The 20319-nt window shown below is 45.4% G+C and overlaps 1 protein-coding gene across 2 annotated transcripts in view; it reads left to right on the top strand.

The window, feature by feature from the left end:
- SMARCAD1 (SNF2 related chromatin remodeling ATPase with DExD box 1) overlaps positions 1–20319 on the top strand; it is a 107600-nt gene that overhangs the window by 59647 nt on the left and 27634 nt on the right. For both annotated transcript variants that reach the window (XM_068129235.2, XM_078784300.1), the window contains 5 exons: positions 460–595; positions 8389–8514; positions 12044–12130; positions 12270–12384; positions 19459–19580. In XM_068129235.2, coding sequence (XP_067985336.2) covers positions 460–595; positions 8389–8514; positions 12044–12130; positions 12270–12384; positions 19459–19580 — 586 coding nt within the window. The remainder of the gene's footprint in view (positions 1–459; positions 596–8388; positions 8515–12043; positions 12131–12269; positions 12385–19458; positions 19581–20319) is intronic.

Below are 20319 nucleotides of genomic sequence, written 5' to 3'. Positions count from 1 at the left end.
AAAACGATTAACACGTTTAACGATTTAACATTACGATTGAATGACGGGTGTATTGGGATATTATCAAACCCGCATTCGCGGCAGGTTCATAATTCTCATCAAAATCTAAACAGTATTTGTAGAATTTCAATAAAAGCCACATCACTGTTCATATTGGTAAATATTATTACATCGTTTTTGGAAAAACTGGAAAATTGGAAAAATTGGTAAAACAATATAGCCTATTCTACTCCAGGGGCTCCCAGGATTACCCACCCAAAATATCGTTGCGATCGGTTTAGCCGTTTTTGCGGTACCGTTGAACGGATGGACAGGCGGACATTTGGTGAATTATACTAAGATTTGTCCCAAACCCTCCCACACTACGCACTCGCCTCATCTCGTATATCTGCTCCGATTGTTTTCATACCAAAATCTGTCTGCCTCTTGTCCTGCTCTCTCTCTCTTTGCACTCCACAGATATCAATGTGTAGTTGGGACAAAAGAAGATCGAGGCATGTTTCGAAGGCTCCATCTGGGTTGTGCCGTGTTTGATGAGGGTCATGTCCTGAAGAATATGGCCACTAAACGCTACCAGCAGCTCATGGCTCTTCGGGTTTGTGTGGTGCATGTTGTATTTGGAAACATTTAATTCATAAATATTAGTATCTGTTCACCGGGCTTTATGAACCGCCTTTCTTCACATTCCAGTACAGAGATCAACGTGCTGTTCTTGCGATATTGGAACTTCATTGTATTTGACTAGCAGAGTACCCGCCCTTCGGGTGACCCTATGGGCGATCTTGTTCCAAGCATACGAAACACATTTTCTGCCATCTCTTATTGAGGATATTTTATGCTGATGCAACTGCTTTGACTTGGATTTCTTGATGATTTCCTTTGGTAATATTGCTGGCTCTCTGTTCAACATAGGTGGCCTTGGTTTTTGAGGCATCTGAAATTTTCCAGAAACAAAACAAACAACCATCACCTTAGCTAACAATACCCACGACCAAACCGCACTCACCTCTTCCCCCCTCTCCCCTCCTCCACCATCTCCCCAAAAGCCCTCTTCAACGGTCACCCTAGCTAACAATACCCATGACAACCCCACACCTACCTCTTCACCCTCTTCCACCATCCACTCACAACCCCTCTTCAACCGTCACCCGAGCTAACAATACCCACGACTACGCCACACCATCCCCCACTATCCCCCTTCAACCGTCACCCTAGCTAACCATACCCACGACAACCCCACACCACCCTCTTTCCTCCCCTCCGCCATCTCTTCACAAACTCCCATCAACCGTCACCATAGCTAACAATACCCATGACTACCCCACACCTCCTCCCCCCCCCCCCCCCCTTTGTGATTCACAAATAAAATAAAATAAAATTCCCTTCAAATTAGACTGTGATTAATGATTGTCAATGGTTTTCAGAAGAAAAATAATTTGCGTTTGGGTTCCCCTTTAAGGGTTTTTTGGGTCTTCGGTGTCTTTTGGGTCTTTTCAGCCTTCGGTCTTCAGTCTTCTGGGTGTTGGGGTCTTTTGGGTGTTGGGGTCTTTTGGGTGTTGGGGTCTTTTGGGTGTTGGGGTCTTTTGGGTGTTGGAGTATTTTGAGTGTTGGGGTCTTTTGAGTCTTCCGGGTATTTTAGGTCTTCGGGGTATTTTTTGTCTTCAGGATATTTTAGGTCATCGGGGTCTATTCAATATTGTAGGTCTTCGGGGTCTTCAGGGATTTTTTGGTGTTCTGGTTTTTTGGGCTCTTCTGGGTCTTTTTGGTGTTCAGGTCTTTTGGGTGTTGGGGGTCTTTTGGGTCTTTTTAGTCTTTGGTGTCTTTTCAGTCTTTTGGGTCTCCGGGGTATTTTGGGTCTCCGGGGTATTTTGGGTCTCTGGGGTCTTCAGGGTCTTTTGGGTCTTCGTGGTCAGGTCAGGGTCTTTTGGGTCTTTTCAGTCTTTCAGGTCTTCGTGGTCTTATGGGTCTTTGGGTTCTTTTAGGTCATCAGGTTCTTTTCAGTCTTTGGTGTATTTTCTGTCTTTTGTGTCTTTTCAGTCTTTGGTGTATTTTCGATCTTTGTGGTATTTTGGGTCTTCGGTGTATTTTGGGTTTTCGGGGTCTTTTTGGGTCTTTTCAGTCTTTGTGGTCTTTTAGTTATTTGGGGTCTTTTCAGTCTTTGGGGTATTTTATATCTTCAGGGTCTTTTCAGTCTTTTGAGGTCTTTTTGTTATTTGGGGTCATTTGGGTCTTTTCAGTCTTTTAGGTCTTCGTGGTATCTTGGGTCTTCGGGGTCTTTTCAGTCTTTGGAGTATTTAAGTCTTCGGGGTCTTTTGGGTCCTCGGGTTTTTTTGGGTCCTCGGGGTCTTTTGGGTCCTCGGGGTCTTTTGGGTCCTCGGGGTATTTTGGGTCTTTTCAGTCTTCGGGGCCTTTTCAGTATTTGGGGTCTTTTCAGACTTTGGGGTGTTTAGGTCTTTGTGGTCTTTGGGGTATTTGGGTCTTTTCAGTCTTTTTGGTCTTTGGGGTCTTTTGGGTATTTTGGGTCTTTGAGGTATTTGGGGTCTTTGGGGTATTTTGGGTCTTTGGGGTATTTTGGGTCTTTGGGGTATTTTGGGTCTTTGGGGTATTTTGGGTCTTTGGGGTATTTTGGGTCTTTGGGGTATTTTGGGTCTTTGGTGTATTTTGGGTCTTCATGGTCTTTTGGGTCTTCTGGGTCGTTGTGGCCTTTTTGAGTCTTAAGGGTCTTTTCAGTCTTTGGGGTCTTTTGGGTCCTCTTGGTACTTTGGGTTAAGTATTTTAGGTTACAATTGTGGGTGGCGTCAAGTCAGCTGTCCAACCAATGGGTGAAGAGCAGACACATACATACATACATACATACATACATACATACATACATACATACATACATACATACATACATTACATACATTACATACATTACATACATTACATACATTACATACATACATTACATACATTACATACATTACATACATACATACATGTCGTGTCCACCCTGAAGTGAAGACCTCAGGGCGACAGATGGTCAATAGAGCTTTAACTCCGAGGCGTATACCCAACTATGGTGGTACCTTTTGCACGTGGGGGGTGGAGAGTAGCAAGGGCTTACCTGCACGGCCGGACGCGATGGGGGGCTTATTCCGCGAACCCACAAACGAATAAACGTACAAAACAGGCACGAGAAAGAAATGCAATAAATAATGAATTTAATGAAAATAAATGCAATACAATAAAAAGGTAGAACTAAATTCCTAAATTGATGGACCCTCCAACGGACTCGTATACAACACAAGGGGATGATGGGGTCATCGGGTAAAAAATGAAAGTAAAATGGTTTGGTGAGTCGGCCGATGCTCAGCTTGGGCCGATGAGGACGTTTTTGGAGCGGCCGCGAGTATCTGCGCAGGAAGCGCACAAGATGGTGCGAATCGCCACACGGCACCCTGATCCGTGAAGCGACACCGCTCGGGAACACTGTCCTCACCGCAACCGTTCCACGCTCCACAAGGCTCTGATCAGTCTCCCCAGAGCACACGGCACGAAACCGGCCAGAACAAGCGAGGGAGAGAATCAAAAACGTGCCAGCTCGCACCAAAAGCCAGGACCAAGAGAGTGTGACTGCTTGTTATGAATCCCAGGACAGAGCGAGAGAAAATGCGAAATGCGACTGTTCGTAATGAATGCCGGACCTGAGAGAGAGAAAATGGCAGGACGTGTCCTTTTGTACTCTGGTCTCGAACGTTCCCTCTGACATCACCGAGCACCACCCGCTCACCCCAACCAATCGTCCTTTGGGGCGTGGCCTCATGGCCACCCTTCGTGCCCACTTAGATGTTTTGCTGGGTGGTGTCAGTGGTAGTGTCCGGATCCGGTCGGCAATCGCGTTATTTAATTTAGGTGATGATCGCATGGCTGGTGGTGTAAGTGTTATAAGCATGAAGGGAAATATACAGAGGTGACTACACACAGGAAATCTACCCTTATACCCTAACTAATTAGCATAGCTCCACCTCTTGCCATGGAGACATAGAACGCTTACGGTGACATCCAGGCCTGACTTAATTACATGAGGGTTTCTCTTTGCGACATTCGGAGCACACTACCCTATACAATCCTATCTGGACTAAGGTATTTCATTAGCTACCCCCATACACGTTAACAATACATACATATAAACACTTTCTCCATTATATATAGATTGTTGTTTAGCTTTGTTCTGGAAGTGAGTCCGAGCCATGAGGAAGGATGTATTCTGAAGCTTTTATTCTTTGAACTGTTTGACTTTTAGTGATTGTATGCATTGTAGGTTATTTCTTTGTTTTGGGTGTTTTGATGCGATGGAAAGGATTTTATGAGAATTGTCACAATTACATTAATGAACAGGATTATAAATAATTAAATTGTTATATGTGGGAAAATTACATGCCCAGAACAAGAATCGAACCCAGGTCCTCTGAATCACACCACTGCTCTGCCATTTGAGCTATCTGCGCGACCCTGACCAAGCATGCAATTTTCCCACGCATAGAATTTCCACTCTTTCCGTCAATGCTTCCTGCACTATGTTTATAATCCTGTTCATTCATGTAATTGTTTCACTACACCCCCAGTGGTGTTTATAATAGCGGACAAGGATTTGTGTCCCCCATTGGAGGAAGACCCTCTCGTGATCAGGCCATTGGTGCTCCTATGGTTGGTAGCGAGTGCCCAGGAGTACCTGGGTTCGATTTCTGGTCTGGGCCTGTAATTTTCCCACATATATCAATTTTAGAATTGTGTTGCAGCATCTCAAAGCCTGGACATTATGTTAGCGGTTAGGGTGCCGGCTTGGGATCCTAGGATCCTGTGTTTGAATCCCGGTTGATCGCTGAATTAACGCCAGGGGGGTTGACTCAGCCTGTCATCCTTCCGAGGTCGGCAAATTGAGTACCAGTTCACTGGTAATTCCCTGTGTGTCGCAAGAGGCGACTAACAGGGTTGGTGGCAGGAAGGGCTTCCGGCCATAAAACATTGCTTCAAAAAGGGGACCACGGTGCCTGCTCTGCGGGGAAAAATGGCCTCTAAAGTGGTTGTTGTTGCAGCATCTAAAAGTAGCTGATGTTTCTTAACACCTAGAAAATTATGTCTCGAAAGTGAAAAGTGCAAGATCAAGAAGTTCCTTTTATACCTCATTTCTCCCAAACGAGCAATGCACCACCATCTCTTGTCATCCCAAAATTCTGACCCATGTTCTTCATTACCCCCATTAATCTTTCTTAAACCACCATCTTACTTGCTAATCTCCATTTCCTCCCCTCCTTCATCGCCTCTTTTCCACTTCACTAATTCCCCTGATGTTTGTCCCACTGGCAATTCTACCATATTCTTCCATGAGCCTTGTTCCTGTAAATAATATTTTTTAAGGAGCGAAAGATATGGATTTGAAAAAACCCAGATGCTAAATTACCATGAACGGCATGAACAAGGTGGAAATCCTCGTTCTGTGGTCATATACGAACTGTCATTTTGTGTAAACGAGGTTTTGCGTTTTGTGTAAACGAGGTTTCGCAGCAAAAAATGGACTAACGTCTTGCCTCCAACACATTTGTCAAATATAATTTTCTACTTGCTCTTCATCGGTCATCATCTCGTCTGCTCGCTGGCTGTCTCGTCTGCTCGCATTAGTTGGCAAACGTCAAATATCCCGCCGTGTCTTTTCGTGAGGAGTACGCAAGGTATTGCCAGCACTCTGAACAAATCCAAATATCCTGTCCTGTGAGTGCTGGGAAGTCAACGTCAAACCACCTGCCAGAACCTATTACCATGAGTGCTTTGGCAGCACCGACACTGTGTCCACATAGCAAGATTAACTGACTGGAAAAGGGGCGTATGCATAAGCAACAACAACAACAACAACATGCATTTTAAGGCCATTTTCCCTGCTAGAGCGGGGGTTAGCCTTGCGGTCCCCATGACAATCTTCTCCATTTTGCCCTATTTTCTGCATCTCTCCTTGTTAACCCCCTTGCCCGCATTTCTTCTTCCGCCATCTTTAGCCAAGTCTTTCCCGGTCTTCCCCGTCCTCTACTTCCTTCTACATTAATTTCCATCACTCTTCTCAACCAGTCACTTTCATCCTTCCTCAACACATGACCAAACCATCTCAACCTGTGCCTCTTCACAGCATCAATCACAGGCAATATTCCCATCATCTTTCGCAATTCATCATTTGTCTTCCTCTCTCTCAACGATACTCCGCACATCCATCGAACCATTTGCATTTCCACCCTTTCCAGCCTTTGTTGCTGCTCTACGTTCATTACCCATGTCTCGCTCCCATAAATCATAACACTTCTCACACATGCAGCATACACCTTTCCCTTCAGCTTCAGCGACACTCTCCTCATCAGCACGCCACTCAGTTCCCGAAACTTCTTCCATGCACATCTCACTCGAGCAACCGTTGCTGAGTCTGATCCACCTTCTCCATTCAGCATGTCTCCGAGGTAGCAACATGTTTTCACACCTTCCAGCTTCATGCCGTCTCCAAGATCCAACTCAACATTTCCTCCATCTGCAGCTCCCTCTGTGCACACCTTACATTTGAATGTAGCTGCTACACTGGTAAATGACCCTCTCAGACCACTACATTTTTGATGAACCCACTCAGCGCACATTGTACATTGAATGGAGTTCACTCCGACACCCTTCCTGCACACAGCACACGGCCACTTCCCAGTTCTTTCCACCTCACCACATGCTTTACCACTTGCCATCACCTTCGTCTTTCCGATATTCACCTTCAGACCTTTTGTCTCCATACATTCCTTCCACTTGTTCATCTTTTCCTTCAGTCCATCCATACTTTCCGCAATCAACACCAGATCATCTGCATACAACAACTCCCACGGTAAACCCTCCTTTACGTTCTGAGCCAGCACCTCCATCACAGTTACAAATAGTAGTGGACTTAGTACCGACCCCTGATGCACTCCCACCTTCACCTCAAACTCACCACTGTTCCCGTCCTTCGTCCTTACAGCTGTGCGCGCTCTTTTGTACATTGCCATCACTACTCTGATCAAACATTCCTCCACTCCTAACTTCCTCAATGCCCATGTCAATACTTTGCGTGGAACCCTATCGAATGCTTTCTCCTATCGTATGCATAAGCAAATACGGATGAAATGTCAGTGGCATGAACAAACAAATCCCTGAACTATTCATGCAACAAACTAAAATATAATCGTGTAACGAAACATATTTAAAGGCATAAGATGATAACATGGCGGTAACCTAGGTTCGATAACCTAATCATTAGGTACATAATGTAAAGAACCAGACTCGATGGTGTAATGGTTTGAGCATTCACTCAGAGTCTGGGAGGTTGGCACTTCAAATCCCTGCTGAGCTGAGTCATACGAAAGACTTTAAAATGGTACGTGAAGCAACAACCCAGAAGAGGGTTGCAAGGAAGCAAGCAACTGCTTCCTTGCTTCACGTTCAGCTTTTAAAGGGATAGTAGCATTGACAATCCCATAGGTTGCACTGAAACAAAAAACAGCAACCCTCTTCTGGGTTGAACTGCCAAAATCAAGACTGCTCACCTTCACTCCTTCATTCCTCTTTTTTCCCACCTCTGGAACAAATTCCCACACTCTTCAATCCCACTCCTCCCTCCAGATCTTCAAAACAGCTGTTCACTGCCATCTCATATCTTTCCGCATCCAAAAATTTGATCTTTTCTACCCCCGTTAAAACACCCCAAACCCAACTCCTTTCAAATTCCCTGTTTTCTTTCCTGAAAGTCCCTATGTAGTGTCCATCTTGTACCCCTGTACCCCTGTACCCCCCCCGCCCCCCTGTACCCCACCCCAGCCCTCTCCCACAGATCTCCTGATGTCCCTGTTCCCTGCTGTTGTACTTCCATCTCTGTTCCTCCCTTGTCTCTCTCTCCCTTCATTGTATGTTCTATGTCTTCGCTCTTATACGAGCCTCGACTAATTATACAAAAAAGTGGCATTCATGGGGTGGAGGAAATTTCTCCTTTGGAAGTACACCGCTTGGTGTGGTAAGAAAGGTGGTGCCATTTTTGTGACGTTGCTGGTACAGTACCTAGAGTACCCTAGGAAGTGACGGCACTTGCCCCTCCTCCTTCTCTCCCCCCTTACCCACTAAGTTCAGTGGCTGTGTTTGTCTCATCTAATAGGCCTGTGTTTTCTCATATATCCGTCTGTATGTCCATGTGTGTGGCAGCTCCACTACGTGCCCCAGATCATGTTTAAAAAAACAAAACAACAACAACACAAAGAAACAATTCTCGAGTCAATCAACTGTTGTGAATTGCTATTCAACAAAACATGGTTATCTTACTATTAAAACGAGCTGCTCCATTTGCTTTGATCCTAGGCGAGATGGAGGTTGCTGCTTACGGGAACTCCAGTACAGAACAGCCTTCTGGAGCTTATTTCTTTGCTGCGTTTCATCATGCCGACAGTCTTCAGTGGTCCAGATCTTACCCGAGTGTTTCAGCAGGTGATTATATAATGCCGAGCCTTCAGTGACAAAGTGAAATATTGTTGGAGGAAAGCTGCCTACATTATATGGAAATGGAATCGTGAGGAATATTAAAGTGTTTCTGTGTGCATTCTTACTTTTAATCAACGTGATTAGTATCCAATGAGGAATCAAAATGATCTTTATGAAATGGTTGCAACAGGTTCAATGCAAATTTAATTTGATTTTGTTTAATCATAGTTCAAATGAAATGCACATGAGATTCTGATTAATTAAATACTTTAAAAACATTTTTTTAGGTAAACCGATGCAAGGTTGTTATTGTCCTGTCCGTACCGATAAAGACCGGTCTGGGACGGATTGGCCGATCGAGCTTAACACTCCGAGGCGTTCAGTCAAAAATATAGCGGAGAATACGAGCGTGGGGGAGGGCGAAGCTCTTACCTTCACTGGTCCCACCGGACATCTTCAAACCCTGTGATAATTAATGCCAACCGACACGGATTTAAAATGTACAAAAATACCGGCTTTATTGAAGAAATGCCGGCGAACAAGGAATGCATGATAAAATAAGATTTGGAAATGGAGCGCTCCCATATGGACCCGTATACACACAAAGGGGAAAATAAAGGTGAAAATAAAGCGTGTTTGTTTTTCGGTACTTAGCTCTGAGCGTCTCCTGAATCCCCTCGGGAATCCTCAACCCCCCCCCCCCCCCCCCCCCCGCGTCCTTGGCGGGAACAGCACAGGTCTCCTTGCACAGTTCGCTCGCGGGAAACGCAGGCCTCGGTGCGCAGTCTGTGCGTGGGAAACCGCAGGCCTCGGTCCGCAGTTCATTCCTCACGATGATGATGTGGGAACACGACCGTTCACCACCAAAACCCCACAGCCAAGAGCTCGTAAACTTCGACCGTTCTTTGAGACTGTCCCACCGCAAGAGAGCTTATCGGCGACCATTCACCTCCAGATCCAGAAACCGAGAGAGAAAATGTCGGAGACACCGTTCTTTATAAAATCCCGAAGCAGAGAGAGAAAATGTCGGCCCTCCAACTCCTTTGTACTCGAGGCTCTGACGTCATCCGACGCCGCCCGTTACCTGCTCCTATCAGCCAATCCCTCTCTTCGTTGCTTGACAAATCTCACCAATCACTGCTCTCCAGAACGTGGCCTCCCAGACCTGCCTGTGCCTTTGTGATCACCAGGTCGGCAGTATTATTGGTGGTGCTCAATGTCCTGTTTCCGGTTACTTTTATTTCGTGTATTTTAATGTGCTATTGCCTGGCTTTGTGTGTGTTCTGCATTGCCATAAGGAACAGAGGGGAAATAACAGAGGCAATTACATACAGGGGATTTACCATTAATCCCTAATTAATTAACATAACCCCACTCCTCGTCATGGGAACAATGATACGTTCTTACACGACATACGGTCTAACGGATCCCTACTTATAGGATATGAGGGGTTTTCTTCTTCATCGAGGCATATGGAGCATGGTAATCTATACACTTCTACCTGGACCAAGGTATTGCATTGCCTACCCCCCACCCCCCACAAACGTAACATTATTATTCATCCAGTCAAATTAAAACGGTCAAAGCTTATAACTGAAAACAGCTGGACTTTCTAGTCGGTAGAGCCGACATTTCGGCAAGAAACCACTCGCCTTGGTCACAGCAGATTTTGAAGTGAGGACAAAGCTTTGAAAGTCACATCGCAAATCTCAACCACCTTCTTCACTTCAACATCTGACGTGACCAATGTGAGTGGATTCTCATGAAAACGTCGGCCCTACCGAATAGTAAGTCCAGCTGTTTTCAATTACAATTTTTTACTGATTTGTTTAGGTACATCTGATTTAAATTTGATTTATTTTAGTGATTATTGTGCTTTGTAATTTTAGGTGTACAATTGGAGGTGTTAAGGATATACCCTGTTCTCCTTACCTCCAGGATGGCTGGAGGTTATGCTTTCATCCCTGTGTCTGTTTGTCAGCAGGATATCTCAAAGTTATGGATGGATTTGACCAAATTTTGGTGGACAGGTTAGGTGTGTGACAGACGATTCTGGATGCTGATCCGGCCTACGAGTGGGATACAAAACGTAAACTGTTCAGCTTGGTGGAGGTATGTGCCCCACTGAGTGCTATTCAAGTTGGCCTCGTGCTGGAGGGGTTGAGAGGAAGTAGAGAGGGACAAGGAGCTGATACTCTAGGTTCCCCTGCCTTTTGGGTGGTGCACACACACACACACACACACACACACACACACACACACACACACACACACACAGGCGGTGATTGGGAGGCGGCATATTTTGCCGCCTCTCTCACCTGGGATGGAAAGGACCATGGGCCGCATCAAATACAACAATTGTGAAGGCGGTGAAGACCAAGTCAAAAAAGGCAGCTTCGATGGGAGCGAGAACTGTGCATGAGGTGCCCAGTATCACGTAGTTTGACATGTTTGTGACATGGCTTGGTCTTGCAGTTTGGTGGGATCTGCTGGCAGAGAAGGCCTGAGCTTTGACGACTCTAACTTGCATGGTTTTGCCCATTGAAGACGAGAGAAGTTAAGTTTTGTGTGATTGAGTGTTGCGACAAATACGACTTCGATAAGAGTAAGAGACATGGACGGCATCTTTGGTGAGGCTGAGGGCTGCATATGTGGTGCCGAGAGTTGCGCTGCTTGACATGCGTTTATAAGCCTGGCCTCACGGCTTGTTGGATTTTGCTGACCCCATCATGCTGAGAATGAAGGCCCGAGCTTTGGTGACTCCCGTTTTTCTCAGTTTCGCCTGCATGGGACAAATTTACATGGGATCCAGGACCACTGAATACAATGACAGATGTGAGGAAAAACCCATCTGAGTACAGCTGCTTTGGTGAGGCTGAGGACGGCCCCCAGAGTTGTATCGGTCGACATGCGTTTGGGATGCGGCCTGGTGCCCTGGCCTTGCCTTGCAGCTTGTTGGGTTTTCCTGACTATCCCATCAAGGAAGGATAAGACCAAGAAGGAAGAGACCGAAACCGGATGTACCCCAGAGGCCACACGGGAGGTAACGCGGATCTACATCGTCGCACTTCGAGGACAAAGGGGGAAACGGAGCATGGATAAGGAAACGGCTTCCTCCATGAGTCATGGTTCCTTGCCTGGGTGAAGATGGATGCTTCAGTACCAGGGAAGGCTCCCTTTAAATGGAGCACCAATAAGTAAAATGATTAGTCAATGAGTCATGGTATATATACAAGTGAAGATGAGGCTTAAGGGAAGCAAGGATAGAAGGGTGTCATTCTGTCGACCAGGCGGTGAGTAATAGGTTGATATTGAATCTATGAACAAACATGAAACTTTCATAGGCAGTATGTTAATGGTGGAAATCACAAGTGAGATGGAAGAGTATGTGAATTTGTTTTTGTCTGCCTTCTTGAAACAAAGGAAGGATGAGCTGAATTGGACTAATATTAGGAGACTATTCCATTGATGGAAGTTAAAGGGAACAAACTGTAGGAGGTTTACAAAAAGTTGATGAATGTGCCTGCGTGTGTAGAAATGTGATGCCAACTGGGAAAGGGCTCAGGTGGACAGAGCACGTCGACTCGTCCAGCCCTTCATCTTGCGTCGTCTTAAATCCGAGGTACTTCTGTAGCGGTCGGGTGTATTTTGGGTTGAGGAGTGAGAAATGATTTGCATTAGTCAAATGCTGAATAAGTGAAACTGGAAGAAAGGCCTGCTCATCTTGGTTTATTGATGGTTCTTTTTGCTGTTGTTTTTAGGTTTTGCAGCAGCTTCCTAAAAAATGGGAAGAGGTGGAGCTATGCACCATGACAAACAGCCAGAAGAATCTGTATCGTTACCTTTTGCAGAAGCTTGCAGAAAAGCCTGCACCAGGTATTGTATTTTTTGGTTTATACAGAAGTCTAGGCTTAAAACAGAGCAACAACTATAAAGACCGATGGGGGTTAAAAGAGAAACAGGCAGACGTAAATGCATGGGCCATCTTCCAAAATGCAGGGCAGTGGGTGATTCACCCATAAACCTGGCAAAATCACCACTGGAAAAAAGTAAGGGTGGGGGATTGGAAAGTGACAAAATTGCCGGCCCTTTTTCATAGCTTTGAAAGGTTACATTTTGCTGGCAAGCTTTGTGATTAAATGTCCTCTATCTTGCAATCTTACTCAATTCCAGTTGCGAAATTAATTATTAATTCCAAGCTAGGTTTACGATATGTAACTGTTATAAAAGTATGACAGGAGCTGCCATCGTTTGTTTGTTGTAAACATCATGCACATATACGTAGGCCGAGTCCTCTCTGAGCAGTGTGCCTCACTGCCTCACTCACTTTGGAACGAGTTAGCCCCTACTAACTCTAGATCTAACTGTGACAGCCCGGAAGTGCACCGGCAGTGCGTGCATTCTAATGCGTGATATTGATAAGGGTTAACAGTTCCGCATGTGCATGCTATGCACACAAACCATGCACAGGCCATCGTTATTCATTGGGCACGTGGCCGAAAACACGGATTGCTTTGTCACAAGAAACAGTGATTAACAAGAACAAGCCAATTCTGCGCTAGGTACATCAACAAGCACTCAGCCTAAAACAAAGTCTGGGTATTGTACATTGTAGGCAAGTGTCACAAGTATTTGAATTAAATAAAAAATTTGTTTATAGAATTTGATTGTATTTTTACCGTGAGTCCGATGAGGTCGTGCTTCTTAAAGGATGTGTCCTTTATTTGCTTAAATCAGGGATATGGCTGGCAGAATGGCCTTTGAGGTACACACATTCACCTACCTCTAAGCTGTTTAGCCAACATTCAAATCTCAGTCCAGCTAAAAAAGCCATTCCCTTGTTTCACAGGCAGGGTGATTTATCAATGTGTGTGTTGTTAAACTGGGCATCCTGTCTGCCAACATTACCTGGTGGATGTTAACGACTCCACAGTGTCCTTTGTGAAGAGTAGTCGAGTTATCGCCGGCACCTTTAAAAATGGCTGTCGTAACTTAGAGGGCATTGCATCAGTGGCACAGCCGTGCCCTCCGCCAATGATGCTCCTCCGCAGCCTTGTGCTGCATACCAAAGAAGAAGATATCAGGGATGAAACTGTTAAGTATCAAAACTAAAACGTCAGAATGTATGTACAGAAAAGTAAAGACAAGACTGGTCCATACTTTCATATCCTTAAAAAAAAAAAAAAACCTTTAGAGGCCATTTTTCCCCGCAAAGCGGGGGTTGGCCTTTTTCGGGCACCGTGGTTGTTGTTGTTTTTGTTGGTCCCCTTTTTGAAGCAATGTTTTACGGCCGGATGCCCTTCCTGCCGCCAACCCTGTTTGTCGCCTTTTATGACAAGCAGGGAATTACCAGTGAACTGGTACTCAATTAGCCGACCTCGGAAGGATGACAGGCTGAGTCAACCCCCCTGGCTTTAATTCAGCGATCGACCAGGATTCGAACCCAGGATCCTAAGCTGGCACCCTAGCCGCTAAGCCAACACCAGGTTTCATATCCTTAACTTGATTTAAAATCAGCTCTCGTCTCGTTCTTCATGTGACTCCGTTTTTTGACAAGTTTTGAAATAAAAACAGAAAATACAAATCAAATGCAAGTAAAATGATTAATGTCAGATCATCCTCCTTGGACACTAACAACAACAACAACAGGCATTTTAAGGCCATTTTCCCTGCAAGAGCGGGGGTTAGCGTTGCGGTCCCCATGACAATCTTCTCCATTTTGCCCTATTTTCTGCATCTCCCCTTGTTAACCCCCTTGCCCGCATTTCTTTTTCGACCATCTTTAGCCAAGTCTTTCTCGGTCTTCCCCGTCCTCTACTTCCTTCTACATTCATTTCCATCACTCTTCTCAACCAGTCACTTTCATCCTTCCTCAACACATGCCCAAACCATCTCAAACTGTTTCTCTTCACAGCATCCATCACAGGCTCTATTCCCATCATCTTTCGCAATTCATCATTTGTCTTCCTCTCTCTCAACGATACTCCACACATCCACCGAACCATTCGCATTTCCACCCTTTCCAGACTTTGTTGCTGCTCTACCTTCATTACCCATGTCTCGCTCCCATAAATGACAACACTTCTCACACATGCAGCATACACCTTTCCCTTCAGCTTCAACGACACTCCCCTCCTCGTCAGCACGCCACTCAGGTCCCAAAACTTCTTCCATGCACATCTCACTCTAGCAACCGTTGCCGAGTCTGATCCACCTTCTCCATTCAGCATGTCTCCGAGGTAGCAAAATATTTTCACACCTTCCAGCTTCACGCTGTCTCCAAGATCCAACTCAACATTTCCTCCATCTGCAGCTCCCTCTGTGCACACCTTACACTTGAATGTAGCTGCCACACTGGTTAATGACCCTCTCAAACCACTACATTTTTGTTGAACCCACTCAGCGCACATTGTACATTAAATGGAATTCACTCCGACACCCTTCCTGCACACAGCACACGGCCACTTCCCCGTTCTTTCCATCTCACCACATGCTTTACCACTTGCCATCACCTTCGTTTTTCCGATATTCACCTTCAGACCTTTTGTCTCCATACATTCCTTCCACTTGTTCATCTTCTCCTTCAGTCCATCCATACTTTCTGCAATCAACACCAGATCATCTGCATACAACAACTCCCACGGTAAACCCTCCTTTACGTTCCAAGCCAGCACCTCCATCACAGCTACAAATAGTAGTGGACTTAGTACCGACCCCTGATGCACTCCCACCTTCACCTCAAACTCACCACTGTTCCCGTCCTTTGTCCTTACAGCTGTGCGTGCTCTTTTGTACATTGACTCTAAGCTGTGAATAAAAAAAAAACATCTTTGGAGGCCATTTTTCCCCGCAGAGCAGGGGTTGGCCTTTTTCGGGCACCGTAGTCCCCTTTTTGAAGCATTGTTTTATTGCCGGATGCCCTTACTGCCGCCAACCCTGTTAGTCGCCTCTTGCGACACACAGGGAATTACCAGTGAACTGGTACTCAATTTGCCGACCTCGGAAGGATGACAGGCTGAGTCAACCCCCCTGGCGTTAATTCAGCGATCGACCGGGATTTGAACCCAGAATCCTGGGATCCCAAGCCGGCACCCTAACCGCTAAGCCAACACTATTTATTCGTATTAGGGCAAAAGCCATCAAAATGACAGGTGCACAAAACTCACCACAACACAGGATTATAATACACACAAAGTTTTGGATTATGTCAGATTAATTATTTGCAATAAGGGAATGGGAATGGGTCGAAACATTGGGCATTAGGTCGTCAAAACGTCGGGCGGGGTTCATTTGATGTGCTTCCGGCGTTAAAACGAAATGCACAAACATTTGGTGTATAAGCACAACCTCGTTTGCTCCCGAAATAAAAAAGTAATGTGAGAAATGTATAAGCACAGCCTCGTTAGCTTCTGAAATCTATAATATAAAAGGAGCTCAGTCTCGGTGTGCATGTGTGCATCTGTCCATCCGTCAACAATTGTCCTAATCGAGCAATAACTGTACCCCCTACACAATCGACAGCATTATCAATCATATGCTAGGCAATCTGCAAACAGTATAATATTTTTCAGTAAGGTGACAATAGATAGGCCGGGTTCAATTTAGATTTACAATAAAACAAAAACGCTTCCTCTTTCATCTTCTTCACTTAAATAATGGTGAGTCTCATTCATTTCCGTTTCTCATATCGATTAGATTCAGAAAACGCATTGTATTCAATACTTCTTTTTTTTCAACATTTCCATTTTATTCATATAACAGTAATAAATCACCTTATCAAACAGTATTTCTGATTATACACCACCTTTTAAAGCATCACAAAGCAGGTTGCTCTACTTGCAACACAGGCGAGAAAAGGATACGAACAAAAAAGCATCCGATATTTCAATAATTGATTTGCACAATTTTTAAATGGTGAAAGTTAATTTTATTTATTTTTTCAGAAAACCTATTGGTCAAAACACTACACCATCTCTTTATTATGTAAGCAAAAATGGCAGAATCTCCCTCTTCCCCTATGCACCGTATCCTTCATACGTGGAATGTACCGTCAGCATTGTACTGTTCTGCATTGTGGAGTCATCAGAAAAAGGGTACAGAGTTTCCAGGGAAATGGAGAAATTAGTAATGTAGACCAAGGTTAAGGTTGGTCCTAAAATGCTACTCTGCAGCACATCTGCCTCAACAGGAAGATCACAAAACAGTGCTATCAAAAGCGACCTGTTCTTTCTGCTGGTGAAGTACATTGGATAACAATTCAAGGAGCGCCTCCTAATTACCACTGGGAGACAGCTTGGAAAATGAGAGTGGTGCCAGACGCTATCACAGGCTCGAGAGATGTCCGGTGAGGTGGCCCTGACCTCTCATTTGAGATTTAAAGCACCCATCCATTGTTGAGGAAAATGTTTTAACATGTTCATGGTGGAATAGTCAGGATAGAAGCTGAACCGATGATCATAGTTTAGACTTTAGAGTATTGAAGAAGGGATTGCCTGCATTCTGTAGGAATGATACATTCCATCACTTTGCTTATGATTGTGAGAAGACGGCTTGGAAGTTGGATGGAGCAGACCTGGAAGCCCTTCTTGTGAGTAGGGGTGAAGTTGGAAGCTTTCAAAGATGAAGGCAGACTGCCACTTGTGAAAGACCTTGAGAAAAGCAAGGAAAGGATATGGCTGAAGCATCAATATCATTGGGTCCAGTTGCAGTGTAGGTGTCATGTCGACTCCCAACTTCACAATTTTAGCAGGGAAGAATTTCACATGCTGCAAAGGTCATTCTGTGTTTAGGGAAAGAGTAGGAATGGCAGAATGAGGTTTGGGGTACTTGGCCTTCTCAGCAAAGACAGAATTATCGTATTCAGCTTTTTGAAGGACAGTGTTCAATATGACTTCATCCTTTCGGAGTGAAGGTATTTAGGTGGAATGTGTACTGGTGGCTGACTTGATTGGCTGCTAGCAGGACTAGGAGCATGTTGAGAGGCTTGAAGTTTGACTTCAGGTTGGCTAGGTCTCTCACTCGTAAATAAGCACATGTGCACTGGTTGCGACCTATGCAAAGTGACTGCAGGATCCCATAAATTTGCCTTTCAGTTGGATAATGGGAGCTGCTTTTCATGATTGCCTCTGTATACCATCGTTGGAATGTTGAATCGGGCAGTTGTAGGTGTGATGGGATGAACTGGTGAATGGGGACAAAGCAATCTGTTGAGGAAGAATTCTAGTGAGGGGTGAGGAGTGGGTGAGGTGGGCAGAGGTGTAGAGAATGGGGAGTCTGGAGCGTTTGGTTGGGTATATGAATGATGTGGGGAAGGGGGGTGGGAGGTGCTGTGTATCACTTTATGAACTTAACGTTTACAGGAGTGAAGAGAGCTGGGCTTGCACAGCCAATAAGTCGAAAGTAGAAATATGACCTAATGTTTTTGTTTCACAAACTTATCTGTGATAACAAAAGTATCATCTTTGTGCAAAAGTGCCATTTTGTGGTGATTTATTTGTGGCGTGATATTTCATATTGTTACGAATTTGGGTCGTGACATATGTAGAGCAGAGTAGATCTGAGTAGGTAACGTGCTTCGACTGTCGCGATAGGGAATCTACCTGTAATAAGTCATGTGTAGGCGTCTTATCGGCTAAGATGTATGATTGTGAATCTACCAGGAGATTCGTGTGTTAAGTAATGTAGGGAATAATGAGTAGAGCCCTTGTATGTCTCACCTGGTAGTCAAACCTTTGTCCATTTTGGCACTGCACACCACTTAAACATTAGTTAGGACCCTTAGTACAACATTAAGGACGCCTTTTCCCCCTGACATGACTTAGGAAGAAAATCAGGCCAGAACACCACCACAATTGGCCGCCACCATTTACACCTCCGGGAGGCCTACCCACCTCGCATAGCACGTGCTGTGACCAAGGAATAGGGGGACGAGAGTTGGAGTGATGCAGTGGGCGTGACCTGAGCGAGCCGGCGAGTCGGGGGAGGCTCTGATTGGCAGAGCAGTGCGCCAATGCTGACGTCACCGGCCAGGGATATTAACGGGGGCCGGACGCCATTTCGGCCAGTGAGGGGTCCAGATCTGATCCCGAGTTGAGCAGGAGCTTGGATCGAGAGTTCGTGTGCGCATTTGAGCAGGAGGACTGTGAGTTTGAGCCACGAGAGTTGGTGTTGAGTTGAGACGTGTTCACTCCTGGCCCCTGGCAGTTCAGTGGAGTGGCATTCGTGGTCGAGAGTTGGTTTTGCAGTGTGCAATTTGGCAGTGAGCAATTGAGAAGCGAGTTGGAAGGACGAGACGTGCAGTCACACCTGCGTTCTCTCCGTTCCTGTTTTTTTCGTGCTTCGTGTGGGGATCGACCTCGTGTGAAGCCGCTGGCCTGCGTTGGGTGCTTTGGAGTTTGGTGCACGGACCTCGTGGGCGGCGAGAGGATCGGAGCTTGGAGCGAGGCCTTGTGGGTACATCGGGGCCAGAGTTTGGAGCCGCGTTGGATGGACACGACGACAAAGACACGCTAAGGCCGCATCTGCGAATACACTTGACATAAAAGACGTGTTTCTTTGGTATTCATATCCCCTCGTCTCGTTTTTGATATCTGGTGTGCGGGATCCCGATTTAGAATAGTTCATTACTGGCACGTATTTTCCTGTCCCTGCATGTTTCCCCAATAAACCCTTATATTACTTTTTGTACATAATACCTGAACGCAGTTTACCGGGTGGTTGATTTGATAGTTAAGGCTGCGGGGACTTGCGCCTCTTCCCTCCATTCCGCGTGCTTCGGTGTTTTAGATTTTGGAATCCGCCATTGAGTTTCCGCCTCGGAGTTAAAGCCTTCGTGATCGGCATCCGCGATCGCCTGATATAAATTTCGGCGGTTGCGCGACAATATTGCCTGTTGGTTGTTGGGATGAGCAACTATTTCACTGTACATTGACCTGCATGTTGTATTTCCAGGAATGAAGAGAGAGTTGTGTAATTCGCTTATGCAGTTGCGTAAGATGGCAAACCACCCCCTGCTTCATAGATTCCACTACAAGGAACATCTGCTCACCAATGTTGCACTCCTCCTTAAAAGGGTATATTGTCTTCTAGGTCCTTTCGCTTGCATGCACATGGTGTTTATATTTTGTGAATGCAAATATTGATGTGATATTTGGATGCACCAGGATTGTGTGTGTGGTTTTTGTACTTTAATTTTTAATACTTTATTTGGTCATCTCATCTCAATTCCCGAAGAGATTAACTTATAAAATTGGTCGTGATGTCCGGATGTCTGTCTGTCCGTCTGTTAACTTTTTGCTACTCCTCCCTTGTCACCCGGCTGATTGTTCTGAAACCTGACAAATGAATATAAGACAGTAGCCCACACAATCGCTCAGGCTTCGGTGTTTTGATTTCAATCATGGGGGCTGCCTTGCGGGGTTAACCCCAAAACTTCGGATCCCTACTCATCCCATATTTTTCGACCGATTGCTCTGAAACCTGACACCCCTTCTACTCGATGGTCCGCAGGATCGCTCGGTATTAGAGGTCTTGATTTTGTGTCTTACAACTTCGGATCATGAGACTCCCAGGGCGATGGGGGGGAGGGGGGGGTTGTTTGGATTTTGTATCTGGGGGGGGGGGGGGCACCCAAGCAGGTCCCCCCAAATCAACAGTGGTCTGAACTACAACCTTTAAGAGATGACAGTCAGCCCACTCGGTGCTGTTTATTATACATATACTGTCGCGTTGGAGGCTCTCAATTGCGATAAGCTTATGCTGAGATATTTGATCTCATGAGCAGCCAAAGGGTTTCTAACTAAGCTGTGCTCA

Source organism: Myxine glutinosa, chromosome 9 (genome assembly GCF_964187855.1).
Source record: "Myxine glutinosa chromosome 9, kmMyxGlut1.1, whole genome shotgun sequence".
Lineage (NCBI taxonomy): Eukaryota > Metazoa > Chordata > Myxini > Myxiniformes > Myxinidae > Myxine > Myxine glutinosa.
This window is presented reverse-complemented; position numbering and strand designations above follow the sequence as displayed.